We start from the raw sequence: 21,919 nt of genomic DNA, 5'->3' as shown, positions 1-21,919 counted from the left end.
AAAACAAACAAACATCCTGTGTGTGGTTAAAATGATCAACCAACAAAATATAGGAGCATGGAATACCTATTACCATGTAGGATGATTTCCATACTGTGATGGTTACGGGTGACAGACATTTATTTAATTTGGTCAAGAAGTCTCCACTTTACTCAAAATGCAGCTCGAATCTCAGTGTGACTTTCTCATCCTTGTATATTTCATGTAGTAAACGTTTTCTTGAGATCCAGTATTCCAGCCTCAGTCTGGCTAAACTATTTCTCTTCATCCCTAGTACATACCGGTAATGCAAGTATATTTTACTGGAGATCTAGCTTGAACACAGTACTATATTTAGTGAAAGTGTTCTGGTGATATTTAGTGAATGTGTCTACATATGCAAAAACATGAAAGTAAATACATTGAACAAAAAGAAGATGTCTGAAAGTAAACAATTACATACAATACAAGAGACTTGAAACACTTCCAAAAACAATATAACACTTTTGAAATAATTTATCAGCAAAAATACCTATCTTGTCAGCCTAGCAATAAAAAAACAATCCAAAAGACATCAACAATAGAATAAATTCAAAAAAAAAATCCTTTTCTTCAGCAAAGAATATTTTGGGGAAATAATTTATGTGTCTCAAATATCAAAAATGTGAACACCTGAAAGACATTCAATTATTCTGTAGTGTTGGAAGTTTAAAAAAAACAGATTACACTAATGCATGGAAGCTGGCACAAAACCATGCATTTCACAAGTTAGTATGTAAACATGTAATTGTAGCAAGATTGTTCCATTCTGAAAGAGATAACAACAGGCCAGAAATAACGTTTGTGTCAAATACATTTTCAAATACACATAGCAGGTTCTTACTACACCAGGAATAACCCACACAGACTGAAGTGAATGCCAGTTTAACACTAAGAGGCCTAAATAATGAGAAAAAGTTAGTTTGTTTTGTTTAACGACACCACTAGAGCACATTGATTAATTAATCATCAGCTATTGGATCTTAAACATTTGGTAATTGTAACACATACTCATCAGAGAAACCCGCTACATTTTTCGTAATACAACAAGCGATCTTTTATATACACTTTTCCACAGACATGAAAGCACACTTTTCCACAGACAGGAAAGCACATACTACAGCCTTAGATCGGTTGTAATGCACTTAGTGTTTTCCCTAGCTTGTTTTAGCATGGTGCAGCACCATGCCTCAATAGTCTAGCACCATCTTGCCTTAATCAGCACTATACTGCCCTGAGATTAAACAAGCCTTTTTCAGTAATTCATTCTAAAATTGCCTTTATAAAACACCCAAAAATGTATTATTAATTAATCAAATATGCCTTTTATATCTTTTGCCATTCATTTATTAAAGCAAACACATAAATTACATTAATTTTAATTTCAATTAATTTTTGTGTATTTTTAATGAAAAAAAGTGGTCTACCACATTGCCTTGCCTAATTTCTAGGGAAATCACTAGGGAAATCACTAGCACTGGTTGGAATGAGATAAAACCCAATCAGTTGAATGGATCCACTGAGATGGTTCGATCTTGTGATGCAAGCACCTGAAGCAAGCACTCCTGATTGTAGATATAAGAAAATTACTTACCTGATCTTTGCCAGACATGCCGTATGATGCCATATGATACACCACACAGACATCCTCCATGGCTGACATGACATCTTCATAATTCCTGATGTCCACCTGTAATAAACAAAAATGTTAATCAGTGACATTGAAGCCATACTTTGTCACGAGCTCGAGCCACACTGAAACTAGTATTGTTAAAACAACACAAATAAGTACTTTTTTATAGTCTACCAGAGCCAACACAGTTTCAGCTGCAAGGAAATCATGTTTCAGGCCTTTGAAATTCAATATTCCCAGAGAGTAGAGGACATACTAACAGTCTACTAACCTCACTCTCCAATACAATGTTATCTTCAGTACTGTAAGTACATCAAATAATGGTGGTGGTGGTGGTGGTGGTGGTGGGGGGGGGGGGGGGGGGGGGGGGGGGGGGGTGTAAATAGTCAGATGTAGAATATAATTTAATAATCTGATTTCACAAATGTGTCTCTTGTTTCTGTCTTTATTTTTCTGTCTTTTTTTCTTTTATTCTGTGGTTGGGTTTTGTTTTGTTTTTTGTTTGGTATTTTTGTTTTGTTTCGTGTGTTTTTTTAATTGGCAGGAACTACTACCGTGTAAATTTATCCTACTAATTTTATTCCAAGAAATCAAAGCTATTTGGACATGAAAGTTCACTAAATTAAAAAAAAACCCACATGTAACAATTGTTTTAAACAGGTTGCTTTGAATTATTACAAATATTTTTAATTCAAAATTGTTTGATTAAATTACAAAAAGGTGTGTGTGTGTGTGTGGTGGGTGGGTGGGGGGGGGGGAGGTAGGGGGTACAAGAAAGAAAAAGAAATAAGCAATAGTTAAAAATAAGATATTTGATGAAAGCTTTTATCAATACTTTTTGTTTTCCATCATTATGGTGGTTCCTTCCTATGTTCGTAGCCCAGTGGTAAAGCGCCCGCCAGATGTGCGGTCGGTGTGGGATCGATCCCCGTCGGTGGGCCCATTGGGCTATTTCTCGTTCCAACCAGTGCACCACGACTGGTATACCAAAGGCCATGGTATGTGCTATCCTGTTTGTGGGATGGTGCATATAAAAGATCCCTTGCTGCTAATCGAAAAGAGTAGCCCATGTAGTGGCGGCAGCGGGTTTCCGTAACCGTAAACAAAATGTGTTGAGTGCATCATTAAATAAAACATCTCCTTCCTTCCTTCCTTCCTTCCTATGTTTTTCATAAAGACTTCTCCAGGAAGCACCTACTTGTATATAGATTGAGACTTAGATCAGAACCATGCAAAGCATACTGCTCCAATACAAGCATTTACACAAAACAGATAGCGAAGACTCGAGCTAGCAGCAGCATCACAAAACTAAATGATAATTCCTGATTTTAAAGAGTTATTTCCCTTGGTACATTTGACTCCAACATCATCTCTGGTTAGGGGCGGTACCAGTTCCAGTACGTCGAGAAGAGTCACACCTTCTACTTGACGTCTGAGTGGAACGGGGTGTATCAGCAAGGACTGCTGAAATCAGACATGGATAATCCAATTGTCCATCGGATTATCAGGCTGATACTTCCAGAAGATTACCCAGCCTTACTTCGGGAAGAGTGCTACATTGACCTGCCTCACTTCTTCCCGAGGTTCCGAACCGATTACCCCATCATCTCGCCATGAGTTCTGCCAAACCTCTCCTAGAGCAGGAACCTCCTTTTTAGGGCTGAGTTGGACTTTAAATCTTTTGGCCGTGGTTCAAAATTTTATGTTAATTTTTTTGTAAACAGTCGGACACACTTTACTTTTTAGCCGAGCACTCTAATATGATTTTTTGGATTTTAAAGTTTATCCAGACATGAGTTGAATGTAGCAGCTCCTTTTGGCTTTAGGTCCCTTGACATAACTACTAAATTCCAAATTCCGCCCACCTTAACTCTCATCCCCCCCCCCCCCCCCCCGGACCATATAAATCGGACTTTAAACTTTCAGACCTCCATTCAAAATTTTATGTCGAAATTACATCTTATTTTGTTTAATATTATTAAATAGTCCGACCCTCTCTTCTTTCTCTTATTTATTTTTGGACTGTCCTTCTAAAATGCTCCAAATTATATAAATATTCGGCTGAGCAGTCAATTCTTTTTATTTTTGGCTTGTAACTTTTTATTTAATTTTTATTTTAATTCTATTAACATTTTTTACTAATTGCTATTTTCAAAATTCTACCCATTTTCAACTCTAACCCCCACCCCCCACCCCCAATCCCGAGTCAGGCCACCAATCTTATCGGAGGTCGGACTCTGGATGGGCGTGTTCGAAACCCTAGTGATATATGGGCACGTTAAACTACTTATCTACCTATCTATGATCTTATGTCCAGGCATTACTGGGGGAAAAAGTAGCAGATATGTTGGAATAAAAGCTGGTGGCTTCTTAAAGTTTGAAATTTCTTTTCTTTCATGACACCACTAGAGCACACTGATTAATTAATTATCAGTTATTGGATGTCAAACATTTTGTAATTTGGGTAATTTGGTTTTGGAAAAAAACCTGTTGACGTTTTCCCATTATCCGCAAGTGACTTATTATATATGAATTTTCCCCCAGATAGGGCAGCACATACAATGGCCTTTGATAAACCAGTCATGGGGCATTGGTCAAGATGGAAAAAAAAAAGAGTCAGTAAATGGGTCCACCAAGGGGGTTTGATCCTACGACCTAAGCACCTCGGTCAAGTGCTCTACTTGACCGAGCTAGATCTCACCTCTATAAGTCATATTATAGGACAGTTGTGTCAGTAGTAAACATGCTGGTAATGGTATAGCAGCTGGAGATTTGTACTGTTATATTCTAGATAATGTGTCCCAATTACCATCTGACTGATGCCTAACAGCCATGGGGGTGTTAACAAGACACATTCCTTTTCTTTAACAATATTTGTTTTATCCTTTCTTTTCGGGCTAGTCATCTCCAGCCGAGCCTGATGGGTGAACAAATTAGAACTGACAAGATATAGCACAGTCTCTTCCGACCAGCAGCCACGCCTTTAATTAAAGAGATCCCCTACTGACTTCTGCCAAGAATTATGCTACTGCTAACTAAACAACTTGTGAAACAATGACAGTAATGAGTGAACCCCTGTCATACTTCCAAGATATGAAGCACAGAAATACCCAGAGTGATAAACAGTCATATTTATTTCAGTATCTGTAAATCTCTAACCCAGTTTCATAATCTGTAAATAAGCCTGGTTTTCGATTTCACAGTTCTTATTTCTAAGTCTGTTGTTTTGAAGAACTAGATATTTTATTTCAGAGGATTTACTGTAGTAAGCTTTTTGAGCTTCTGAAAATATATTAAGTAACATAGATGCTAATATGAATTAAAAAAGCCACAAAGTGTATTGTTTAAGCCTTAAATCAATTTCACGCATTGCAGTGCATACTTCTACAAGTAATTTGGCTGATCCAGCACTTATAGCATATCCATTTTGCTCAGCCCTAAAATTCCAAGTGCAGATCATAATGCTTAAACGAAATTTTCATTAGTAACAGAAGTGAATAGAAGACTTGTCAAATGTATGCCAGTACAATCATCTGGACACACAGTAAAAACTGACTTTGTTCAAATCTTATGTAAAAGTCCTAAAGTTGATTTGGTAAATGATATCGGATTTTAATTAGTACATTGCTGATTATAATCCTTTCATAAAAAGTACCATTATATCTTCCTTTCTTTCTTTCCTGCATCCCTCTCTTCCTCTCTCCTCCGTCCCCCATCTCTTACCTCTTACTCTCACTTTCATGACAATGACAAACAATTTTAAAAATGAAAGTTACATGTAGTTAAAACATTTATTTACATTTTGGTGTAAATCTATTTTAAAATACAAAAATATATATATTTACTTATATTTTGCGTTTGTTAATTTTCACCATATGAAAAGTTAAAAATTCAAAAGTTTTATAATATTCATTTATATCATACATAATGCTTAAAAGTTAGTAAATTATATTTTTTCAACTCACATATCGTTCATAGTCTCACAGTGGTTTACTATGCTGCTTATGATGTCAAAACAGTGACAACAAAGTCAGACAGACAGGTTTTTAAACAGCTGTTTTCTCGACAACTGTAAATCACATCTGTAACTTTAATGTCGATTGCATTTGTCATCTAAGTGCACATGAAATGAAACTGGAAACATTTGATTGCCCTAAGCCTTCTAAAGCCCACCAATAATGAATAAAATTTCACAAAAACTTGACATCACCCAACAGATGCATAAACAGCTAACGCTTCAAATGAATGCAATACCTTTCAGGATTGTCTGAAGTATGTTTTATTCATCTACAGACAGACCCAAATGCCAATAGGGGAAAAAACAACTTTTTGTAATACCGCTAGTTAAATGATGAGCTGATTAAGTTATTATGCTCAAAGGAGAGGGCTGTAGCCCAGTGGTTAAATAAATAAATAAATAAATGAACATTTAAAGACACCACAGAACAAAGAATACATCAGCTATTGGGTGTCAAACAAAGTAAGTACATGACTCCATTATTAAAGCACTTGTGCAATGGTCATAGGACTGATAATTATACGGTAGATAAGAAATGTAAATTCCTTAAGTACTGTATTCCAATGACATGTATTAAATAAGGGGAAGGGAACGGCACCCTTCAATATATTGCTAGTAAGAACACTGGTTATTTATTATAAGACAATCTGAAAAATAAACAAATTGTGGTAATTTGAAAAGAGAAGGAATATTCTAGTGACATCCCAACATGTTATTTGGTACCTAACACTCTGTAGTCACCATACTGGCTATTCGTAACAAAAAAGCAGCAAGGAAACTTTTACATGCATTTTCTCAGACAGGACAGTACATACCACAGTCTTTGATGTATTAGTCATGAGTTGGGATGTGAGGAAAATCTAGGTCCATCAAGGGTGATCAATTCTACAACGTATCGCACATTAGATGAGCACTTTTACAACTAAGCAATATCCCATCTATTTTTTAGGAACAGAACTTTAAAGGTTAACTTTATAGCAGAATAAAGTAAAGTTAAATGTAAACTAGAAAATGCTTTGCCAGGTTGAAGTCAAATATCAAGAGATGACATTCTGTATGTTTTCATTCCCAATAAAGACTATTTCAATTTTATAAAACAATTTTTGAAAATCATACATTAAAACAGCTTTTTGTGCTAAAAACAAAATGTCCCTAAAACAGTGACGTAATTTGTGAGCATTTTCCCCAATGGCAGAGCTGTGTAATGACATACTGAAAATGATTACGAATGATGTCATGTAATGAAATGATGTCATTCTTGTTTTCGAATAAATTTTTGAAGGTTTAGCATAGCATTTTTGTAAGACAATTTGTAATGCTTATGTGAAGGCAAAAGCAAAAAACCCCCAACTTTTTACTCATTATTGGGAATACAAAGTATACAGTAAAATAGATTTAAACCATATAGCTCATAGTTTTATTTTATTTTTTTTATTTAATTTTATCATAAAGTTAACATTTAACATTTAGAGTGCCTACTGAAAATCTGCTTCCAAATTTCAGTGATCATCTTGTGTAACTGTCTACAAAATCTAAATCATATAATAAGGACAAAAACTTTTAATGACCCACCCACATCTGTGGAGATGTGAAATTTAAAAAATCTATATTGCTGGTTCCTGTTTTGACCATCAAAGTGACTTGTTCTCCTTCATCGCAACAGGCAGGTAAATAATTCACTGGAGGTGATGGGAATTCGCTCAAAATTCGATGCAACAATCTGCACAACAGATAACAAGATACTAAATGTCGCTTTCATAAGGTGAAAAGAATTTCTTTTACATCATGGATGAAATGTTTATGATGATATATACACAGATACAAGCTGTGTAAATCAGCACTGAACATGTGTCCACCATGCGAGGGAGGGGAAAAAGATAGTTAGAATTCATATGTAAGCAGTAACTTGAAATATGAATCTCCCCATTCACATTTATTGTATTGTCAAGATGTTTTTGTCCAACAGTATGTCGTTATGCTTAAAGATGACGAGTTAAACAATATTCTAAGTCTTGCAATGATTTTGTGATAAAAATAATTATGTAATACATCTTTTTAAAGAAATAAATTAAAAACTACAAATATGAAACCCAATAATGTTGATTAAATTATGCCACAGTGACAATGAATGTAGCTTCAGGATGGGGGGGGGGGGGGAGAGTGGTCTTAGCATTGCAAAATATTATATGGCAGAACTAGGACGGTGAAAAATTATCATATTTTATAGTATGTAATTGATGAACAGCCCGTATACATATGGGTTTTTTAAAGCCACTTCTCAAAATGTACATTTGATTTTTTTTAAATCAACCAAACCTATATTATGTACTCCTGCTAAAAGTAACATTAGGTATTCTTCAGACTAGACTAACATTACACAAATTGCATGCAGTTAAAGTCTGTCTTAAAAACTTTTATAACTGTAACCTTGAACTTTATAAAGTTGCTAACTAAATCATCATGATAATAAATCAATCCATAGGTCACCATGAATGAGTATGACGTCAAAAATAAATCTCCTATTTGAAAACAACAAAAAAATATCAAAAGAAAATTTTAATTTGTATCTGAGACCTATGAATTTCTTTTGATGCAATATTTTCTTTTTACTACCGCACCATAGCTTCATTGATTCGTTTAATTTATTTCCATGCTAATATTCAATTAAGGTTCAAGACAGTATTTCCATGCCAATATCCAATTAAGGTTCAAGCACACTGTCGTGGGCACCCACCATAGCTATCTGATATTTGTCCCAGTTAAGGTAGCTCTCATGTCAGCTTAATGTTGACTGTGTTGTTTTACTATGGAATCACATGGAGTGCCCCCCACCAACATCATTTTACCTACTTTAAAATATCTCTCATTGTTTGACCTCGGTCTTTCAACATGATCAAGTGAAAAATAATTCCAGATGGTGGGGGTGAAAACCATATTTCTGGGACTGTTTGTTTTTGTGTGAACTAAGGACAAGGTTCCATCTTGGCAGCTGTGAGTTGCCAACCTGGCCTGACATAATCTCAATCTGTTAGCACTAAGTCTGCATGGACAGTAAAAACAGCTGTGCCCGTATATTTGAGATATTAATGACTTCTGCAGAACTCCATCCCCCAAAACACTGCTAAGTAATATTATAGCATTTGCAACAGACGGTCTCTTGGTGTTGGCATCCAATGCACTTTTTACTGTACACAAGGGACTACCTTGATGGGCTGTTGTGTCAGGTAGGTTATTAAAGTATAATTAGTACAAACTGCCAGGTAGGTTATAACGTGATAATTAGTTGTCAGGTAGGTTACGAAAATATATTTAGTTCAAACTACCAGGTAGGTTATAATGTGATAAATTACAGTTGTCAGGTAGGTTACGAAAATATAATGAGTACAAACTGCCAGGTAGGTTATAATGTGATAATTAGTTGTCAGGTAGGTTACGAAAATATAATGAGTACAAACTGCCAGGTAGGTTATAATGTGATAATTACAGTTGTCAGGTAGGTTACAAAAATATAACTAGTGCAAAATATCAAGCAGATCATAAATCAGACAGATTATAAAGTAATAGCTCTGAAAGTTAAACTTGATCTGTAACAGTATATGATAAAAAGATCACACAAAATTTCATCTCAAAGTAGGCATTGCAACCAAAAAAAAGTCCAGAAAACAAACTTTCATATCTTTTAAGTTCATGGGTCATAACTCTGTGAAAAAAAGGGTAAATTGCCACAAAAGTTAAACCTGATCTCTAACAGAACATGATAAAGCTATACCCAAAATTTCAACTCAATATTTTGAGGCATTTCAAAACAAAGTCTGGAAAACAAATGTTTTTATCTCCTATGTTCAAGGGCCATAACTCTGTCCAAAACAGGTAAAAAAGTAAAGTTTGTTTTATTTAATGACGCCACTAGAGCACATTGATTTTTTTTATCTTATCATCGGCTATTGGATGTCAAACACATGGTCATTCTGACACTGTTTTTTAGAGGAAACCCACCACATAGGCTATTCTTTTACAACAGGCAGCAAGGGATCTTTTATTTGCGCTTCCCACAGGCAGGATAGCACAAAACATGGCCTTTGTTGAATCAGTTATGGATCACTAGTCGGTGCAAGTGGTTTACACCTACCCATTGAGCCTTGCGGAGCACTCACTCAGGGTTTGGAGTCGGTATCTCGACTGGGATCCGAAACTAGTACCTACCAGCCTGTAGACCGATGGCCTAACCACGATGCCACCGAGGCCGGTATCCAAAACAGGTATGAAAGTCAAACGTGATCTGTAACAGTACATGTTGGACAGATGGACAGACAGAAGGACAGAGATGAAACCTATAGTCCCCTCCTGTCGGACCAGTAGGGCACTAATAAAATGAGTGCAACTAAAATATAAATAATGCATATAATATTAATTTTGTAAACTGCATTACATAGTAGTATTCAATAATAAATATGCAAATTGATTTGATATTTAGCATTAATAAATTAATAATCTGTTATTTCTGGACTAAATGACACATTTGTGTTTTAATCTAGCACAAATTAAGTTTGCCAATGTCTTCAGTTACAGATGTTGAATGAATGAAATGTTTTATTTAACGACACACTCAACACATTTTATTTATGGTTATATGGCGTGACAGGGTTTCTGCCAGAGGGTAAAATGGGTATGGTGCCATACCCAAATTTTGGGGGATAAATTATTTTTTTAAGTTAACCTTTTGACAAAATCAATGACTCTTATCATTATTGTATGATTTTCTTAACCATAACCCTAAACATTAGCCATTTTCTTTCTGGGGAAGGCCGTCCATACCCCCTGTTGACTGTGGTTGTATTCAATTCCATAGCGCCATACCCAAAAATTTCTTTCTGGCAGAAACACTGGGCGTCGGATATATGGTTAAGGAACACACAGTTATTGAGAGAGGAAACACTTCATGGGCTACTCTTTTCAATTAACAGCAAGGGATCTTCTATATGCGCCATTCCACAGGCAGGATAACACATACCACGTCCTTTGATATATCAGCCGTGGTGCACTGGCTGGAGTGAAAAATAGCCCAATGGGCCCACCGACAGGGATCGATCCCAGACCGACCGCACATCAAACAAACACTTGACCACTGGGCTATGTCCCACCCCTACAATGTTGAAACCCAAGGCATATTTAAAAATAACAACACCAGCTAATAATATAAAATGTCACCCAGATACCTAATCATGAATAAAAACAAAAAACAAGAAAATTTATTAAATTTTAAGAGTTGATGACATGCCTGTAGTAACATTGGTAAATCATATCCTTATCAAAACATTTATTATATTAAATTCAAAAGGATAAGATTTTGGTATAAAATTTGAAGTAAAATAACTGACTTATGTTGATTTCATAAATGGACTAATGGAAAAATTAGTACCTTTTTCCCCCCATTAAAATAGTAACATAGTACAACCACCTGTTTCAACAGACCATTTTTTTAAATTATCTTTTGTGCAATCGGTCTTTCTTAAGTAACACTTATGAGACATAATATAAAATTATGTGCCTTACTCCAGTCCCCTATAAAATGTCAACCTGGACTTTAACCAAAGGGGATGCTGCCAACACCACTTTACAAAAACAAAAATGCTATTGTTTTAATACAGAAAATAATTATCATTCAAAGCCTATGAAAGCTTGAATAGCAAATACATTGAATCTTTGCCGAGCAGTATTCACCATTCAACTACTGGAGCATGACAAAGCTAATATCTTATTCTTAAAGCAGCAACCAGTTATCAAGTTGAAAAGACATATTTTCTCCCAAGCTTTCTAGATAAAACTTGTGTAAAATTAATCTAAGCAAGCAAGGCTTTTAAAGTATAGAAATAGTAATGTGAACATTCTGTGTGGGACACATGTATGTTTCTCTCATCCTCAGGTACTAGTATATAGGACAGAGCTATCTCATGAAAGAAAGCTATGAAAAATATTTCTACCTTTCATATGCTATGATGTCATTGTGTTTAACATGGGGAGTATTATATTGTGTGTGATATTTGATGTCATATTAATGAAACTTTGTGATCTGAGGCCATCAAACAGTTTCAGATCAATATTTACAGACTTACTCGATTACAACAGCTCAATTGTATTTCTCCTGAATCTCAAAATGTGTTAATCCCCACTTAAAATACACAATTTAATGTTGAAGCTGAAAATTATTATTGCATTTCTTTTGGTGTTAAAGATGTTATTAATGTGTATTAAATTATATTGAGCACATAAAACACAGTCAAATAAAAATGTTACTTTTTTTTATCATCTTTGTCTAGTTACTTTACTGCTTTAACAAACCTCACTCTCAGGATGAAATTTCCACTCTCTGAGGTATAACGTCACATATCCCACATGACTTTAACAAACCTCACTCTCAGGATGAAATTTCCACTCTCTGAGGTATACGTCACATATCCCACATGACTTTAACAAACCTCACTCTCAGGATGAAATTTTCACTCTCTGAGGTATACGTCACATATCCCACATGACTTGATGTGGCTGATTCTTATATTATAATCTTACCTGCCGGGGGCCGGACTTAGCCCAGTGGTAAAGTGCTCACTTGATGCACAGTGGGTCTAGGATCGATCTCCATTGGTGGGCCCCTTGGTGTATCAAAGGCCATGGTATGTGCTATCCTGTCTGCGAGATGGTGCATAGTGTAGCTGGTTTCCTCTCTAAGACTATATGTCAAAATTACCAAATGTTTTACATCCAAAAGCCGATAATTAATAAATCAATGTGCTTTAGTGGTGTTGTTAAACAAAACAACACTTTTACATACCTGCCAAATTGTGTAAACATGACACAAAATTATGTATGTGTTAATATATTTTGCAGATGAGTTAATACCGAAGCTGACAAGAATTGAGAACATACTGTACTGCAGACCACAAGGTCAGTTAAAATAAACATGGATGGTCATGAAAAGAAGATGTGGTAAGTACCATGAAATTTATCTGTGACTTCAATGAAAGCTGTAATTGGTAATTCCAAAACAAATAAACTAAATATAAATCATTATTTTAGTGATGCAACAGACATGAACCCAAACCTGTGCTAATTATTTGTCATAGATCAATTCTTCAAAATACATGATAACAAACCTTAACAAAATCTATATTGTCTGGAATGATCCACGCTGATTCTTTAGCATCAAGCAGTCTGACTCTGTGTCCCATCTGGGACAACTTCTTGCCAAGAGAAAAACCTGGAAACCCGGCACCACCTGTCACAAGGTGCAGGTTTTTAGAATCTCTGCAACTACGTGTCTTCATTAAAACAAGTTACCTGAAGAAGAAGAGAGATCTCCGTAAACAAAATATTCCTTTCCTGAAGAAAAAAACAATTATATTGGTAAACATTTACTTGTTAATAAAATAATGTTATATGATAATGACCATATAATTTTTTTAATATTTTACCAAACATGTGAACAGAAAAGTTCAATATACAAAATATAACTACTTACTACAGACCTGTGTATCATGACAATTTACCTGTAACTGTAATGTTAACTACTCTGATTTTTGAACAATTTAAGTTTATAAATTAAAGTGATAATCACTTTCTTTATTCTTTCTTTTTATTTTGATTACTTTGTTAAGTCTATCACAATACCGATAACAGGCATCGAAATAAGTCGAGAACGGTCGTTCAGGTTACCGGGAGGTTACCATATGTAAGAAAAGTCGAGAGAACGGTATTTCATTCTCGACAAAAATTTCAACGAACAGTAGTTTCGTTTCCAAACATAAATCAGGCAATGCATTTCGGACTTCCGCGTTTCCGATACAATTTCAGAACGTCCGTGTTTTAGCAGCGTCAACTAGATGTGTGCCAAGTAGTTTGCAAGAACATTTAATTTAAACATAGAAGTACCGGAAAACAGTCTATTTAGTTGTGGAAACCTATAGGTTACCAGGCTATATTTTGTGGTAACCTGTAAATGGATTACCAGACATAATGCTTATTTCAATGCCTGTGGTAATATAACAAAATTTGAATAATAAATCGGGTAACTGTTAGATTTGGTTGTTCCACCATTAAGAGAACATTAATAGTAGTTTTGCATACATATACAACATAGTGCAATATCTAACTGGTTTGATCTCAGTCCTAAGAGTGCCAATATTTTAGATTTAAAAAAATAATTCTGATACTCTTAAAACAAAGGTAGACTTCCGTGTGCTTTGTTTGCAAAACCAAAGCAAAAAGATCAGCTGTGCGGAAACTATTTGCCCAAAAAGTACTCTTACATGAAACAACTTAGGCTCTATCTCTTCAGGTAATACCACCTTTTTATTCAGTAACACTATGCTGTTGTTAGAACTGCATATAATAGTAAGAAGACATATAATTTACAGTGTATTAGCATGAAGAATCGAATAATGTGTATAAAATGTGTGCTTCGATTTCAGCTACTGACATGGGTATACCATGAGATTTTCTATGCCCAGTGGTGCTATAAATATGTTATCATCAAGTCTTGCTTTTATTAATATGCGTACAAATTAAAGTGGACCAGTTACCTCTATGACTAATAGAGATAATTCTGAAACTTACCTGTACAAATAGAAAAACAAACCTGTATGTCTGAAGCACTCAAAGATCTGCTAACACTGTTGAAAACTGCTGCTGCTGAATCCTGAAGACAGTAATAGTAAGTAAACTCATCAGACCTGTAGGCTAAACAGTAGATCATGTTTTCCGCATCTTGTGTTTATATCCAAAATACATTTCCTTGGTCTGATTCCAATATTAGCCAAATAATGAATGAGTACATGTGCATATACATAATCTGGGCTCACCCATGAGAGAACTTCTGAAGGTGTTTTGTTAACATCGTGGGAAGAGTACAATTAAATTTTTTTTAATAAATTACATTTTGTAGCAAATGCGGATCAAAATAATAATAATAAAAACACCTGAGTTAACTCAAACAATAAAAAGACCACACCATGTCCATCTATAAAACAATTTAATATTAAAAGTTGACAGATATTTTTTATCAATAGCCTACATATCAGTGATAGAAATAAGAATTTTTTTTACTAGTTCACCAGACAAATACATCTAAAAATGTATTTGTCCGCCAGTATTTTCACTTGTCCAAATAAATGGTTTGTTTTATTCAAGTACTAAGGTCGACGACAGTCACTTTTCGCACCCTTGTTTTGGGTTCGTACACAATAAATATAGCATATCTTACCGTAATTTCACTTGAAATCCATATTTCGTAAAAGATTTTCTTCAAACACATTCAGATGCATTAGTAATGTTCAAACAAAAAAATTTCAATAGCAAGTTTGCATTTTCCCAGCATTCTTAAAATGGAAATGTCAGGTACCCAGTGTATAGTTATTGTAAGGCAATTCAAAGTGACGTCATTGGAATACTGACATCATTCAAATTCAAAATTAGCTATATTATTACAATGCTTCGCCACATTAAAATAAAAACTGGTCTACTAACCTTGACCCCTGTCAAATTTCTATAAAAAGCGGACAACGTTATTTACAGGTTGGTATTTTGTTATTTTTCATAATTATGCCCAAAATATTAATTTTAAGTTTCAAAAGATGAAAGAAATAAAAAGTACCTTTTGTTAAATATCATATATCATATCAAAAAATTACCGTTGGATGTTTTATTTACTGTGTACGAAGCCAAAACATGAGTGCGAAAAGTGACTATCATCAACCTTAGGATGTTTGTGCAGGCCCATAGCCAACTGGGGGTCGGTCGACACCACCCACCCCCACCCCCCTACCGGTGACTTTTTTTTCCAATATACCCCCGGACCCCCTTAAGTATGGCATGTGTATGTAACAGTTTCATATATAGTTTATCTTTATCGAACATTAAAACACGTTTATTTTTGTCTGTTGGTGGTCATGTAGGTTTACACGATCTGACGATTCTCACGCTACAACACTACATAAACACGTTTAATTACCATACGTATCTGATCAAATACAAAATGTCAACACAACCGATCACATCTGCTATTACAATCATATCAACTAGATTATATTATGATAAATAATATAAAACAATTGATGTTATTTGTAGCAACAAAACACTATAAAGACACTCACTTTTGGAAAAGACAGACGAAACGGAAGCTTCCGGTTATTTAGTTTTAAAAGAACGTATTGTGACTGTCGTTAGAAACTAAACAGACAAGTATATATTTATCAATATGATTAAGATGTGTAGTAATATGCAAGATGTATTGCAAGTTAGATTTTCTGAACATTTGTTTTACATGTTTAAAGTTATAGATGTCATAATATTACCGCAATTACCAGAAATCGATTTGGAATGTTGTCGGCCATTTTTCTCCATGGATACGAATACATTATGGCGAAGAAGACGAACTAATTACTGAACGGTCTACGTTTTTTCATCAGCAATTTGACAACTGTCTGTGTGCTTTCTAAACAGGTGGGTGCAGTTAAATTTGTTTTGTGTTTTAAACTGTATAACTGTCTGGTTGTTGTTTTTTTTGGGGGGGGGTATTTGTGTGAAACTTGTATGAAGGTTGTTAGTGTGGTCGGTGTCCGTTTTGTTGTCATTCTGTTAGTGTCACTATAGCTGGAATAACATTTGCGATTTGTATTTTTCCGTGTTAGTATGTGCGTGCGTGTGTGTGTGTGTTTGTGAGGTAAATGTACAAACATAGTTAGTAAAAAAAAAGAGTAAAATATAGTACAGCTGCCTGTGTGACAGTGTGTCAGATTTTGCTACTTTTACATTTATTTGTGATAAATAACTGCATATTACTCAATCCCACACATAATCTTTGCATATGCCGAAATGTAATGTGCTGTTACTCAAGATAAACAGTGGTTTCATAACAAATAAAATGTAGATAAAAACAAAAGTAAATACAAAAATCAGGTATCATATTCATCAAATCAGAAGCTAGTTCTTCACTTTCAAATAAATATGGCTTGACAACATACACAGTATAATATGTTGATCACACTCAAAACATTTCACAATAATTGTTTTGCCTTTATTCAGGTAAATGAAATTATTCTTTTATAATTGTTTTATGTTAAAGTATTATCATGACTTTTCCAAAAAACATTAATGAATCATTTTGGCCATTATGTAAATTCGATATTATCTCATTATAAATGTTATATTTAAGAAATGTCAGAGGTATGGTAACAAGTCTTGAGTATGGAATGTTCGACTAATTGAAAATATGGTTATTGCATTTATGTGTATAAATAAATATAAATGAATAAATAAACATTAGATTTTTATTAGATACGATGTTTCATTTGTACTGTTACAAAATGTTTAGTAAAAACTAAATTAAGAAAAATAATTTAATGTACATTTATAGCACATATACCAACTGCATATACACATTTTATTAATATATTTTATAAAATGACATTGCATTATTAAATTATTTTAAAATTTGACATTTTTATATTAGTGCATCAACATGTATGACAGAGCAGAAAGAAATCTTGTGGTAACATATGGAAGTACCCCCAGCAATGTTGGACCAGGCTCATATGATGCTGTGATCCAGCGCAGATACAATATAAAAGCAGGTGAGAATTAGTAATAACTAGGTAAAACTTGAAAGAGAGTGCAATTTCCACTGGAATAGTTGCTTTATTTACTCCATTATATTCTGTTATATTTTGGCAACCTTTTAGAAAAAATTATTAGGACTCAGTATGTGTAGTATGTTTACCTTGAATGATTTTCTTACAAATGAGTTGACTTTTTTTTTTCTTTTTTTTTTTTTTAGATGGATATGCACCATTTATGTCTATGTCAAGTCGTGAGACATTTCTTAATATTACTGACCAAGTAGTAGCAGCACCAGGGCCTGGCCACTATGATCCCCAAGCTCCTCAACTTGATGTTAAGGTAAGTTACTCCCCTTTAACTGTCCAAAGACAAACTCCTCTGAGATGAGAAAATACATTAATTTCTACAATAAACATGTGTGTTTGTTTCTTTATGAAGTACTTTTTAAAAATATAGCTATAGTCAGTTTGTTTCATGTGGTCTTTTCATCATGTCTTGTCTTATCTCTTGGTCAACCCATAATTATTGATGTTGGTTTAATTACAGACCTGTCAACCCTCCCGGATTCCGCGGGAGTCTCCCGGTATTTGATCAAATCTCCTTTCCCCTGTGCGGGAGACAGTTTCTCCTTTTAAATGACATTTTTGTAAGTATAAAAAAAAATCGATCCTCTTTTGTCAAAATAACAGAAGGGAAGTAACTCTGCCTTTTTTTCTCATTCGGCAAATGTCGACTACTTTCGGCTTCTGAGAATGTAACAGGCCGAATTGTCCCGACTGTTTAACCTTTGCCGAAGTGAAAATTGTGGGATAGCCTATTTATATTGTTAAAAAAGCACATGGAGTTTATAAAATGACATGTAATTATAATGTTTGTTGTCATCGTAATGGCTACAATGCGTGTTGCCGCTAATTCAACAGGCTGTGTATTGACATTCAGTGTTGCCATATAAAAACAAAAAACTATCCAATTTAGTTCTAATAACACCTCTGAATTGTAAAATGTCTTCCCACTGGATTACATAATGCAACTATGACGAATCTGAACTGCCAGACTCGAGTTGACAGTGATACACACGATGCATGTTAAAATCACATGTCACAGCAAGACAACGAAAAGACCAATTAGCTGTATAAACATACTTGTGTCAGTTAATTTTGTATGTTTGTGCAGTAAAATGTTGGTTATAAGGGTACACTTCAAGAAATTATTTTTGTACAATTAAAAAATGTTGTGTTTGACATTGACATAAAGTTACTCACGGAAATGGGTATAATTCCGGTATATTTTACACGATGTCCGTAATGAGGTTTTACTTATGATTAATGAAAATACAATGTTTATTGCATCATTATAATGATTTTAAATAAGTACCACGCCACCGTTCCTCATTATAGTAAAAACTGAATATTAATTTATAAGATTTATATAAATTTGTCTTTGGTACTTGGGTACACTAACCACAAATGATAATGTAACGCAACCTGTAAGGCTGTAAGTGTAATACCGTAAATGTACTAATTAAATTTTGTATTTCTTGTTCATGTTCTTAACATTTTTTTTTTTTTAAATATGTATTAAATCATAATAATATTTAAACTTTAAAAAAAAAAAAAAAAAAAATTAATATTTTTTTTTTTTTTTAATGCCAAGATCTAAGGTTAAGAAGTATATATGACATTATAAAGTATTCATATAACTTATTGTAATAATGTTTTTTTTTAAATCTTGCGATTTTGGGTTAAATTGTGTGAATTTAAAAATCTCCTGCTTTTTGACAAAATCTCCTGCTTTTTCAACACACACCTCCTGCTTTCTCTTGTCTAAAGGTTGACAGGTCTGTTTAATTATTGATGTTCGTGAATGGTTAAATAAATAAGTTAAGTTCTGTAGGCATATCAAACACACATATACATACTTTAACACACACACACAGACATGCACACACACACAGAAATAAATGAATTATTTATCACTTGGGAGTGTAGCTTTCTGGTAATGTTTGCCTTAATTTTAAGATGAGATGGATCATATGATGGATATTTCTCTGTAAATTCAGCCATTTCAACCAGCTCACTACAATTTGAATATTTAAAGGCAATTGTATTCTGCAAGAAAAAAAGAAAAAAGAATATATAGTGTTTGTGTATTAAAGATTCTATTCTGTGGTATACGTGTATTTGTAGGGTGGCCGAACAATGGCAAACAAAAGCAAACGATTTCAGCAGAATGTAGAAGACATCCCTGGACCTGGTACCTATATGGTAGAAAGAAACTCTGACTTCTCACGGGCATGTCGATCTGCCCCAGACGGTCAAGGCAGAGGCATGGTATGTATGTCATATTAATGTATTTGGAGTTCTTATTTCACCAGCTTCACTTGGTGTAGTGATTAAGTCACCGGGTGAGGCTGTTGGCGGGTACTGGGTTCGCATCTCAGTACCAGTTCCCAAACAACAAGTTTTAGCAACTCAGTGGATAGGTGTAAGGCCACTACACTTTCTTTCTCTCTCACTAACTTTTAACAACTAACCATTAATCAAAGGGACATTCCTGAGTTTGCTGCATTGTAAGATGTTTCCGACTAATAAAATATTCCTGTGATTAAACTTGCATATTAAATATATTTTATTGCTTAGAATATCAGTGTCTGTATATTCAATGTGTTTCTGGTCGTCTTAACCTTTAGACTACTGGATTAATTTTTAACAAAAACCACGTTGAATGGGTACAAGTTTATAATTTTTACTCACATATATTTACTTAAATGTTTTATAAATACATGAAATAAAGTTCATATATGAATCGGTAAGTATTATTTTCGTGTCTTTTTTTGTAATTTTTATTATTTTAGATTGGCTAATGGTGATTAAAATTAGGCAAAAAATCGAAAAAGTTGCGTTTACTTACGGGCATTTGTGGCCAGCTGTCCAGTATTTATGTCCATTATTCCCGATAACAGTGGTTTTCTGACCAGAATTTTTTTTTAAACCCGAACTACGATTCATATTGCAATATTTGGTAATTTTCGTTGTTGGTAAAACGATCAAATTTATTATCAAATTAGCTGTCACAATCAGCTATCAATCCCTGAAAATGACCGCGACGTGCCGCCATTGTTGTCAAGCGAAAATACCTGCCGAAAACCACTTTTTGAACTCAAAATTTCAAGGTATTTTCAATTGAAAAAATCAAAACAAAATCCACCATTTTTAAAAAAATCTTTTTTCATTAATTATATTTCCATTTCCGGTGAGTGTCATGTGCAAAACGGCGGGAAATATGAATTGGGGAATGCACTGTGTACAGTATATTGACTGCAGTACTCAGAAGGTTAATATTTGTAAGAAGCCCGAACTGGATTTTGTCTTCAAATAATTTCGTACATACGAAAAACTATATTTTAGGAAATAAGATGAAATTTAACCTAGCACAAATATTAGAACGATCAGAAACACGTTTAATATACAACTACTAATATTTTATGCAGAAAAATATATTTGTTATGTAATTAAATCGTTAAAAAGTCTCTTTTTGTCGATAACATCTGAAAAAGTGCAGCAAACTCGGGAATGTCCCTTTAAGCAGTTCAGATAGCTGAGGTGTGCCCAGGACAGCCTGCTTAAATCTTAATATCTTTAGCTAAATGGTGATATATATCTTAGTGGTAGAGCTCTAGCAAACACCTGCAATTAAGAAATGTCCATGGCAAAAAAATATGCAGTTGAAAAAAGAAAAGAAAAAAAATATATATATAGTCCAAGGCAAAAAAAAGTGCTGTAGAGAATTAAAAACTTCATGGCATTGCCAATTGCTGTGGGCAGTTGTAGGGGTTGTAGCATGAGGTGTAATGGATTGCAGGATCAATCACCCTCTACGGACTCATGATTTTTCCCCCATCTCAACCAGTGCCCCATGATTGGTTTGTCATATAAAATATCTCTGGCTACTGTATTGATACACATGTACTGTTGTCCTGCTATCCCCACAGACAGGACAGCACATACCATGGCCTTTGATAAACCAGTCGTGGGACATTGGTTGGGATGAGAACAAACCAAATCAGAAAATGCATCCACTGAGGGGATTCGATCCTATGACTCAAGCAACTCAGGCGAGCGCTCTACTGACTGAGCTAGATCCCACCTTTGTAATTCAAATTTCAAAGGCGGGACATAGCCCAATGGTAAATGCCCGCTTTATGCGCGGTTGGTCTGGGATCGATCCCCATCAGTGGGCCCATTGAGCTATTTCTTGTGCCAGCCAGTGCACCACGACTGGTATATCAAAGGCCAAAGTATGTGTTATCTTGTCTGTGGGATGGTGGATAAAAAAGATCCCTTGCTACTAGTGAAAAAAAAGTAGCCCGTTTTCTCTCTTAGACTATATGTCAAAATTATAAAATGTTTGACATCCAATAGCCGATGATTAATCAATCAGTGTGCTCTAGTGGTGTTGTTAAACAAAACAAACAATTGTCCTGTACCATACTAACATTCCTAATGTATTTTAAACAACATTAATTTGCAAATAATACAGGATTTTTCAGGTGTCCAAAATTAGTCTAGAAAATATTTTGAAATAATTTGCAGGTGTTAATTTTTAAAAGTAAGAGTTCACCAATGGATTGTTCAAATGAA

General features: G+C 34.4%; 2 protein-coding genes across 3 annotated transcripts in view; one reads left to right on the top strand and one right to left on the bottom strand.

The window, feature by feature from the left end:
• Positions 1-15,847, bottom strand: part of LOC121378390 (short-chain dehydrogenase/reductase family 42E member 1-like) — a 180,046-nt gene extending 164,199 nt beyond the window's left edge. For both annotated transcript variants that reach the window (XM_041506540.1, XM_041506541.1), the window contains exons 1-4: positions 15,815-15,847; positions 14,302-14,361; positions 12,821-13,004; positions 1,613-1,708 (exon numbers count right to left, since the gene is read on the bottom strand). In XM_041506540.1, the coding sequence (XP_041362474.1) occupies positions 1,613-1,708; positions 12,821-12,991 (267 nt within the window). In that variant the 5' untranslated portion in view covers positions 12,992-13,004; positions 14,302-14,361; positions 15,815-15,847. The remainder of the gene's footprint in view (positions 1-1,612; positions 1,709-12,820; positions 13,005-14,301; positions 14,362-15,814) is intronic.
• A 202-nt stretch (positions 15,848-16,049) lies between these two features.
• LOC121378933 (sperm-tail PG-rich repeat-containing protein 2-like) overlaps positions 16,050-21,919 on the top strand; it is a 117,989-nt gene continuing 112,119 nt past the window's right edge. The window contains exons 1-4 of the mRNA XM_041507327.1: positions 16,050-16,163; positions 17,173-17,293; positions 17,497-17,618; positions 19,466-19,609. Of these exons, the coding sequence (XP_041363261.1) occupies positions 17,182-17,293; positions 17,497-17,618; positions 19,466-19,609 (378 nt within the window). The 5' untranslated portion in view covers positions 16,050-16,163; positions 17,173-17,181. The remainder of the gene's footprint in view (positions 16,164-17,172; positions 17,294-17,496; positions 17,619-19,465; positions 19,610-21,919) is intronic.

Source organism: Gigantopelta aegis, chromosome 8 (genome assembly GCF_016097555.1).
Source record: "Gigantopelta aegis isolate Gae_Host chromosome 8, Gae_host_genome, whole genome shotgun sequence".
NCBI lineage: Eukaryota > Metazoa > Mollusca > Gastropoda > Neomphalida > Peltospiridae > Gigantopelta > Gigantopelta aegis.
The sequence above is the reverse complement of the archived record's forward strand: the minus strand, read 5'-3'. Positions and strand labels throughout refer to the sequence as shown.